This window comes from Rattus norvegicus, chromosome 4, assembly GCF_036323735.1.
Source record: "Rattus norvegicus strain BN/NHsdMcwi chromosome 4, GRCr8, whole genome shotgun sequence".
In the NCBI taxonomy this organism is placed as follows: domain Eukaryota; kingdom Metazoa; phylum Chordata; class Mammalia; order Rodentia; family Muridae; genus Rattus; species Rattus norvegicus.
The window spans coordinates 36,645,039-36,655,277 of NC_086022.1; the positions used below are offsets into that span (position 1 = coordinate 36,645,039).

General features: G+C 41.5%; 1 protein-coding gene across 8 annotated transcripts; it reads left to right on the top strand.

Annotated features, from left to right (window-relative positions):
* The first annotated feature begins 305 nt into the window (after positions 1-305).
* Positions 306-8,510, top strand: Tac1 (tachykinin, precursor 1). 8 transcript variants are annotated; one of them, NM_012666.2, is made up of 7 exons: positions 545-632; positions 1,058-1,189; positions 2,129-2,225; positions 2,664-2,708; positions 3,185-3,208; positions 4,565-4,618; positions 7,917-8,510. In NM_012666.2, the coding sequence occupies exons 2-7, from the start codon at positions 1,067-1,069 to the stop codon at positions 7,964-7,966; spliced, it is 393 nt and encodes a 130-aa protein (NP_036798.1). In that variant the 5' UTR covers positions 545-632; positions 1,058-1,066; the 3' UTR covers positions 7,967-8,510. The 8 variants fall into 8 exon arrangements, with proteins under 8 accessions (XP_063141634.1, NP_036798.1, NP_001118242.1 ...); XM_063285563.1 differs by lacking the exon at positions 545-632 and adding an exon at positions 662-903; XM_063285564.1 differs by lacking the exon at positions 2,664-2,708 and having other exon boundaries at positions 306-903.
* Positions 8,511-10,239: the final 1,729 nt, after the last annotated feature.

Genomic DNA, 10,239 nt, shown 5'->3' on the forward strand with positions numbered 1-10,239 from the left:
ATAACACCTCATAAACCTTAAGACACATAAAGTAGAAATGAAAGGAAAACCCCGCTTGCTTCATCCCTCTGAAGTGCTTGCTGGTGTCTTAGTATTATTCACAAGGTTTTGCTGCTCAAGTTATTTGGCTGTCCTCAAAGCGCAATATTCCCTGATGCCTCTTGAGAGAAAAGTTCCCTAAGTCCGAAGCATGAGTCACTTCGCTCAGTTTTGATGAGTAATCTCAGGTGTCACTGAACCTTGTTCGGAAGAAGAGGGGAGGGGGGCGTCAGATTTGCAGACGGAAGAAAACAGGTCTCTCTGGATTGGATGGCGAGACCTCGACTTCCCTAAAATTGCGTCATTTCGAACCCAATTTGGTCCAGATGTTATGGACTCCGACGGGTTACCGTCTCGGAAACTCTATCACGCAAGCAAAAGGCGAGGGGGAGGCTAATTAAATATTGAGCAGAAAGTCGCGTGGGGAGAGTGTCACGTGGCTCTCCAGGCTCATCACGCCTGAGATAAATAAGGCGAAGCAGGAGCAGGGACTAGAGCGCACTCGGACCAGCTCCACTCCAGCACCGCGGCGGAGGAGAGCGAGGAGCGCCCAGCAAGTGCGCACCTGCGGAGCATCACCGGGTCCGACCGCAGTGAGTACCACTCCCGCCTGCCATCTGCCGCTGCCTGGGGCCCGTCGTGCCTTGGTCAGAGGTGGCGTCCGCCCGGGGTTTGCACCTGCAGCAGCCACAGACCCGGAGAGAAACTGTGCAAATACCAACACCTCTCTTTGTCTGCCTTCAGGCTTCGGAGTGTGGGTCAGTGGGTAGGGGGCTGGGACGTTGAGAGGCAAAGAGAGGAGGACTTGAGGCTCTTTGGCACGTCAGTAGCCTTCTTAAAGGGTTTGGAGAAATGTTCGACCTGGTGGGTTTTTGTTTTTGTTTTAATCTTGGTTTAGCGAGACCTGTTCTTTCTTCCTTGTGGCATTGAAATTCAGCTGCTCTAACTCTTGGGTGGCCCCCCGCCTACATATGTATAACGATTCTTTCTCTCCTTCTCTGTCTCCTACTCTCTCCAGAAATCCAACATGAAAATCCTCGTGGCGGTGGCGGTCTTTTTTCTCGTTTCCACTCAACTGTTTGCAGAGGAAATCGGTGCCAACGATGATCTAAATTATTGGTCCGACTGGTCCGACAGTGACCAAATCAAGGTGAGACCCAACCGGGCGTGGGAGCTGTTGCCGTCCCCTTGTGGTAGCACCCTGACTAGCCTAGCTGGAGCCTGAGAGGCTCATTGGATTGTAAGGGCGTCATACCCCGGACAAAGCACAAGGCTTATTGCCCAGAACTAAGTTTCCTCCCTGAGGGAGGAAAATGTCCTGGGTTCAGTGTCTCCCCAACAGAAAGGGAGTTCTTCTTTCCTCCCTCCCTCCCTCCCTTCCTCCCTCCCTCCCTTCCTCCCTCCTTCCTTCCCTCCCTCTCTCCTTCTCTCCTCTCCTGGTCCTGGTTTTAATCCCTACTTATGTGATTGTAATCTCGGGGGCTTTGATCAAACTGAGCTGCCAGACCATTTGGAGATGTTGGGAAGAGACGTGAATTGTCAATGGGGGCAAAAGCTGGATCTTAGTGAGTTGCAGGGTCTCAGTGGCTGGCGGAACTAACTCTATACCTCAGTATTCCGTGCTCCAAGTTTCCCTTTACATCGCTCTTGAATTTTGGCTCCAAGAAGCGCGCCTTGGGGAACCGTGAAAGTTGTGCGGTGGTGCTAGTTCGCTTTTAAAGTATCAGCACCCTTCTGCTTCCACCCTTGCTGTTTTCAGTGAGGACAATGAGCGGACTCCGAAGCCTCACTGAGAGCAAACAAAGGTGATAGCAAGACCTCGAGTGAGTCCTCTGATGCAATTGAGAGCAGAAAGCATACAGGACCCAGAACCGGAAGGCGTTTTGCTGCTGCGCAGAAGCGTCCCTGATAGACTTTGGGGGAGAAGGAAATCTCAGGCGGGTCCGGGTTGGGGAAAGTGCTGCATAGATTCTAGTATGGCCCGGTCTCATGCTAGCGGCTGCTTCTGTGGCTCTGAGGAAAGCTCAGGCACACCGTGAATGTGGACCTTGTTCACTTAATTTGTCTACTCCCTGGTTTGTCCCTCCAGGAGGCAATGCCGGAGCCCTTTGAGCATCTTCTTCAGAGAATCGCCCGAAGACCCAAGCCTCAGCAGTTCTTTGGATTAATGGGCAAACGGGATGCTGGTGAGATGAGCAATAGTCACTAGGTCTATCAGGCTACCCGGTCTGCATGCCTGCTCCTTCCTGGAGCACCCAAGTGTCTCTTGTACCGCGAGTATAATTTTACATGCCTAAAGACTTTTGATTCCCTGAAGTCTTCGATCCACTAACACTTGCACTAGCTCAAAGTGGAGGGGAGGGGGGATCCATTTCCCTTGCTTCACAGCACCAAGGTGACCCAAATTGGAAACTAACCTTAGCTAAACACTCCCCTGACTAAAGATCCCAATTACAAGGGTCCTCAGGTATGCTAATGGTCCAGGCTCAGGTGAAAGATGTTTTCTTGGATTGGGTTAGATTTGGCTATACCTCGCTACAGTGATAGGAATTTTCAATTGCCTTGAGTTGATGGCACAGTCAGTGGAGCTTGTGAAGAGTTAATGTCAATTCATCTCTTGTCAGATTCCTCAATTGAAAAACAAGTGGCCCTGTTAAAGGCTCTTTATGGTAAACATCCCTATAAATCTTTATTTTCCTATTATGAATGATCATGTAAAAAGTATTTGATGGTATAAATTCAAGATCTTGCAGTTGTGCCTAATTAAGAGAAGTGTGTGTGTGTGTGTGTGTGTGTGCGTGAGCGTGCGTGTGCATGCGTGTGTGTGTGTGTGTGTGTGTGTGTGTGTGTGTGTGTGTTAAGCTCCTGCATATTCAAGTGGGTGACCCACTTTGATGTTAGTACATTACATAGCTTTACTATCATTAGCAGACCTCAAGAGTCCCACGGTTCTGCCTTTTAACCCATGGCTCATATTTGGCTCTTATTAGTAATTCGGTTAGCATTCATCTACTTTAGTCCTCAGAACAGCACATAAATAAGCGTTAAATATTTCGAAAATCAACTCCTTAAGTTCTCTGGAAAAGATAAAATAGCTTTAAAAAAGAAACCCATGTATCTGCTAACTGGCTCTCTTTTCTTCTAGGGCATGGTCAGATCTCTCACAAAAGTAAGTTCACAATCATTTTGACATTTATCAAATGCTAATGTTAATGATAGTGAATATTGCATCCTGTGTTACCTTTTGCAGCACAACATAGAGCCCAATGGTTTTGATTGAGATAATGTAGGGAAAGAAAGACAGAATGTGATTTGCTGAATGATCACTGACTAGACTCTTTTATGTAGACAGATTACGTACCAAAATGCACATTACATTTGAAGAGAAAAAAGAATTAACACCTATAAGTTTTTCTAGTTTTATAATTTCTTCTCTAGGGTTAAAATTCATCATGAGCACTCTTTTCCAATGCCTTGTCCCATGAAAAGTACGAGAGAGAGAGAGAGAGAGAGAGAGAGAGAGAGAGAACACTTATATACACCTTCTAATTCATATTCATGAACTACCTTTTATAATGGCGAGGAAGGGGATTAAGTAGACTGGGTGAATATTTGAGTAGAAAATGCACTCGAAATGTGATAGAGATACAGGTTTATTTTCCCCCTTGATCCCATAATTGAATGGGAACCTGGGAGAGAAGAGTGCAGATTGCAGAACTGGAGGGTCCTTAGAGCTATTTCCTAGTTAATTGGATCCAGAGGAGACAGGAAGTCCCTTGGGCCCCTGGAAATGTTGCCTGCTTCTATGAGGGTCATGAATTGGACTAACCCTGGCAGGGTACACCCCAAACCATTAACACTGTGGTCTCAACTAACACAATGGAAACTAAGAAAAATCCTCCCCGTTGCAGTATGATAATAACCTTCCCCAAAGCCTTCATCTTTGGGGAAAAAAAATGACATTTACTAAGGGGTTAAATTTTAAAGAAATCTTATACAGCAAAAAAAGTAATAAAATGAATGTATCTTATTAATGTTAAAAAACAAATTGCTTTCAGGAACAGTATTTTTAAGTCTAAATCTACTAAATGTGACCCCTTAGAATATTCCAATACTAAGGATCTGACTTAAAGTTCCCTTGTTGAGAAATGCAACATATTTGGTAATAAAGACATAAACGTGGATGTCTTTTCCCACACAAAAACATATAATTAAAGTCCCCCAAAATTCAAAGCTACTCCAGTGGCAACCATATTTAAAACTTCATAATAGATAAAACATAATACAGATAAAAGATTCTGCTAATGTCTAGATAAAGAACTGAGAAAAGTACTCACAATATGTTGTTGCAGTGTGGTTTGCAAGGCTTATATAAAGTCTTTGTGGGTTCACCAGTGGGTGACATAGAAACATTCATTTATTTATTCTACAGGCATATATTCAGAAGCTTGTTAACTTTGTACTAGTTATGAGTTTATTTCTTCAAAAACATACATACTAAAATACCCCTAAATGTATTTTCCAGGGCATAAAACAGATTCCTTTGTTGGACTAATGGGCAAAAGAGCTTTAAATTCTGGTATGTATAAAATCATGTCTGAAAATATGTAAATCAACTTCTGTAATTTTTACGAAAGTACAATTTTCAACATACTAAAAAAAAAAAAAAAGGAGCAATAGACTTAACATGAGCATTTCTGTAGACAAATTTTCATAGGAGCGTTTGTAGCCAAGAGTGGGCAGAAAGCTGATTAAGCTGATACCACCACAATGTAAGTATATTTCTCTCAAAGTGCCATTCTGTCCAGCATCTGCCCCACTTAGTCACTACATATCCTGAATCTTTGGTCTAGTCTGACACTCTTTTTCACAGATATTCTTAATAAAATGTCCTGGACCCTTAGGGAGAGATGAGAGCTTTTTTACTTACAAACTGAAGTGATGTGGTATTTTCATCAGACTAACCATTTAGTGATTTTCTACTAGAAAAATAAATAGATAATGACAAGCAAAATGTTTCTAAAATTACTGTCTCTCTCTGAAGTTATGGAAGCTCAAAATCCCTGTCTTAATGGGTGGCAAAGAGGCTGAGTGTAGTGGTGTCCATTCTAACGCCTTCAAACCATTCTTCCTGTTCCAGATTTAGACCTACATTTAAAAAGTACCACAACGCCCCAAACCCATTTTAAACCTAAGCGGGATTTTCCTTGGCCCAAGGCTGCATAATCTCTCATTTATCCTGCTTGAACTTTCTACATAAATGCCACAGGCATATCTCTAAAGCCCCTCACTGTTCACCTCATTTAATCAATTATATTCAATGTTAAATAATCCCATTATTGTTTTCATGAAAATTGGCTATCAGTGAAAATGGGTTAAAATGATAAACACCTGATTAGAAATTAACCAGCATCTGTTTATGATATTTAGTTCACAGAAAATTTATAAGATGTGCTGGCTTAATTTTTAAATATCTGAACTCATCCCCAAAATAGTCACTCTATAGTATCTTAATCAAATGTAGACACTTTTATACTTTCTCAACTAGTAATCTTGAGGTTAGAGAAGTTTAATTCTTAAAGAAGTTACGTGCACCAGTTGAAAACTTGTAGTTGTTTCATTTTTATGGATATGTATATTGTCTTTCAGCCTTGAGAAATGGAATATAAATTTAGGCCCCTGTGGTATTTGCCTACAAATATACTCACACAGCTATACTTTTCTTAATAATTGTATTAATCGGGTTGGGGATTTAGCTCAGTGGTAGAGCGCTTGCCTGGGAAGCACAAGGCCCTGGGTTCGGTCCCCAGCTCCGAAAAAAAGAACCAAAATAATAATAATAATAATAATAATAATAATAATAATAATTGTATTAATCACCAATCTAGATTTAATCACCCATCTCCACTTCTAGAATTTTTACACCTTTCAGAGCACATAACTTAAGAACAGTAAAGCAGTTTAGAGCAGATTAAATATACTTCAAGTAATAATTATAGTTAATAAAAGTAGGCTCACTGCAATGAATCAGAACTGCTAGCTAACATCTTTTCCTATATTAAAATATAAGTTAATATATTAAACTTATATATTAAACATAACACATTAAATATATAATATATTTATATTATGTCATATATAAAATATGATAAATATATAATATAAAGACAATATAGTTAAATATACAATCTATTAAATAATCTATTAAAACTTAAGAAAACACAAATGGGAAAATTAGAAGGGAAATAAGCAGGCCCCATTTTACAAACTTACTAGGATGTGATTATCAGACTTCTATCCCCAGCCACCTGATCCTTACACTCTTTTGCCCACATACACTTGTGACAATCTGGTAAACAGAGACGCTCTCACCAGTTTCAAGACACAGAAGCTGGTAGACATTTTTAGGGAGTTCAAGGGCCAGGTAAGAATCTGCTTCCCTGCAGGAGAACACTGTGTCCTACATAAGCTTCCACACAGTCTTTGGGTGCTTTAATTAGCTACCACCCCACTTCTGTGAGGCACAGAGTTTTAGTACCCTAGAATCCTGTCAGAGACTAACCAATGCTACCTCTCTCCCCATCCCTAATAAAAGAGAATGAGAAGCAAACGTATGTGTCCTTCAAAAGTCTCTGGGGTGCAGTCTGCTGTATCTCAGGCTCACATAGAACTGAAGCAAACTGTTGAGATCACATAGAAGGAGGCAGGCCTTTAGAGAACTGCACTGTGAGAGCAGAGAGAGCCCTAGTGCCTTCCACATTCTCCTCAACCTTTCTCACCTGGGAAACTGCGGTAGCACTATGACTTCTGCACCTCCGCTGTCTCCTCTCCGGTCAGCATTTCATGCGGGGCACTTTCCACAAGCACGGTTGTTTTGTTGTAAGTTATAGTACTGGCTGAGATAATGAAACACCCTTACATAGACGGCTATTCTGATACTTAACATTTTGTGGTTATAGATCCTTTGCAATTACAGCTAATATGACGCCATATAATGCATCTTAGCATTTTATTTTAGCACAGTGAGTCACAGTACGTAAATTACTTAGTAGCCCGGTGCTAAGCACTTTTGGAAGTAGCAATTGACATTTTCACAGGCCTCCAGATTTTAAGAACTAAATCAAATTGTGCTGTTGGTTTGTGAAGTCAGCGCAATGTCCAAGAGAAAGTGAGGGTAATGTCAGTCTCAAGGGCAATCACTCTAGTATCAGAAGGTATCCAGGAGAGAAGAGACTCTCAGACCATTAGGTTCCCCTAGAACCTAGGGTTTAGGCAGTCTTTGCCTGAAAAGAGCAAGGTCCTAAACATTTTAGGCCTCCGAAACTATGTTGGTTTATACTGGTTCCTCAAATTTGTCATTTTTAAAACCAAAATTGCCATAGGTGACACATACATGAATTGAATGTGTACATCTCCAAATGAAACTGTAGTTATAAGAACAAACAGTAGGGGCACTTTTGACCTTTGACCTTATTAACCTTTGTCCTAGAACAGAAGCTCAACATTTCTTTTTTTTTAATTCCTCTAATGTGTGGCTATGGTAGGGATAGTCCTTTCTCTAACCACTGTGAGTCTCTGCCAGGGATTTAGTAAGCTGATAAGAATGGACACCATATTGGATCATGGGAATATATGGTTGTACTTTTAGGATACCAAATGTATAGTAGCTGACCAAAGAAACTAGGAATGCTGTGGCCAGAACACTTCTAAGCAAGATATAAAGTGCCAGAAAGGCTTGGAGGATGTTCCAAAAAGAGAAAAAGAAAAAAGATCACGGAAGTATTTCTTCCGGGGGAAAACGTCATTCTGACATTGCAGTGATTTACCTTCTGCATTGAACTTCACTAACACCCTTTTTACTTCCGGTTTGTCTGCAGTGGCTTATGAAAGAAGCGCAATGCAGAACTACGAAAGAAGGCGTAAATAAACCCTGTAACGCACTATCTATTCATCTCCATCTGTGTCCGCGAGCAGTGAGCGGTAAAATAAAAATGTGCGCTATGAGGAATGATTATTTATTTAATATCAAATGTTGTTATGAGTGAAAAACTCAAAAAAGTGTTTATTTTTTCATATTGTGCCAATAAGCATTGTAATTCTAATGTGGTGACCTCCTCAGACAGAAGTAGAAATTAGTTGTAACTTCAGCAAAGCACAGTGTTGATGGAGTTGTACAAGTTTGCCAGCGATGCAGTCTCCAAAGACAGAAAGGCTGCTGTGAGGCAGTGCAGGCGGCTGCTGCTGGAGGCAGAGAAACTCCTGTGTGTCTTGCGCTTCCCTTGGTTGCTTTTATCCTAATGATGTACTGAGAGTTTGGTATCTGACTCTATTTGTATCCTAGCAGCATGTTTCCTGTGTTGTGACTATATAGAGATGTTTTTAAAAGTTTCAATGTACTTCTCTGGTCTTCAGTCATTGTATGATGTGTTGTGATAGCTACCATTTTAAATAAAAGAATGTATCTTCAGGAATTTTGTCACATTCTTTCATTAATATTTATGCTAAACCAACAACCATTCTTCTATTAGATGAAGTGTGATCAAAGCTGTTTTGGGTAAAACACTTTCTATCTCTCTCAGACACAAGTGCACACATTTGAGTGTGCGCGCACACACACACACACACACACACACACACACACACCCTCCCAAACACACATTTTTTTTGCTAAGTCATTTAATATGAAAAAAAGCAATACGTTTTTGGTATCCAAAGAGTAAAAGCCAAATATACCAGTAATTTCTTATTACAGATAGGATAATGATCTGGTTCTATTTTCAAGATTAATTTCATTGGTTGTTTTATTTTCTTGCTGAGTAAAATATCACAGCAGCACACTACAATTTTATGCCTGTTTAAAACTTATGTGTAAATATACTTGTGCACGAGAGATATAGGAATTAGGACAGCAAACCATACACTCAGAAGACGGCCAGCAGTTGAGGGCTGCCCGGCATCAATAAAGGCAAGAAGTCCTTTACAGCATTTCTGTGGAGTGCTTTTGCATCACTGACACCCATAATCCTCTAGCAGAAGCCTGGGAATAAATGAAGCAAGAATAAATAAATTCAGAACACTGAAAGGGGGAAAGACGGACAAGGATCTTTGGATCTGGTTTCTGAATGCACAGAGTGTGAAATACTAAGAGAGGCTAAAACAATTCAGGAGCAGCAGCACCCAGTGCTGTAAAAAACATCGGAACTTAGGCTGTGCTGGTGACCACTGTCAATCAATGAAACCAATTCCAGGACGGAAAAGCCAAAGTGAGTTCTAACTGCAGTGTCTAGAAGTTAGTTTTCAAGCTGTAGTTCGTTATAAACTTACTATCCTTATATGTAATCACTCAATGGGGAAAGTGTTTTTGCTATTGTTACTGTAATCATTTTACAGATAGGGATATAAAGCTTAAGGGGCTGTTGAAATGGGACATTGGAATATGAGGCAAGTGTAGATTACAAAGGAGCTCCTGAAGAAACACAAGACAAAAAGGCTAACAATGAACTTGATCCAACACGCTGATGCAGCCGAATCCAGCGCAGGAATTTAAAGTGGCCTTGTGGCACTTATTCAAGTGTAGGTGGTTACCAGGCACAAAGCAGCCTTTCTGCATCATGCGGAATACCTGTGCTGCACATATGTTGCAATAAAGGGACGAATGCAGTGAGTAGAAGCCTGTGTTTCAAAGTGAAACGGCTCAGGCTGAACTCTGGGTCCATCATTTCCTGTCCTTGTGATGTCAGGCACGTCCCTTAACCTTTCGTGATTTATTTCCCTTGTGAGCAAAAGCGGCTCTGCAGCAGTAACAGTAGCGCCACTTTGGTGGCACTCAGGGGAGAACTGAGGAGAACGATGCTACAAAGCCTTGAAACGTGAGACGACGCTGGACGTAATCTCTCATGCGCAGGGTGTGTTTAGTGGATGTTACCGGCCACCATCCATAGTTACTCTCCCAAATGCCTGTGGGGAAATTAGTAATGTATTTTTAACTTTAACAGATTTTCATAGGCACATTGGTGTAGGAGTGGCCTTTAAATATTTTTCCTCACAAATTAAATCTAAGGCTAGGCCACAAATTATGCACTGCTCCGTGCTGTTCAAGGCTGAACTAGCTAGTCCCCATGGCCCCTGCCGCCTGTAAGAGTCTACAGATCTGTATGGCATAGCCCAGCCGTGGGGAGAAATGGGCATTCAGCTTGCCTG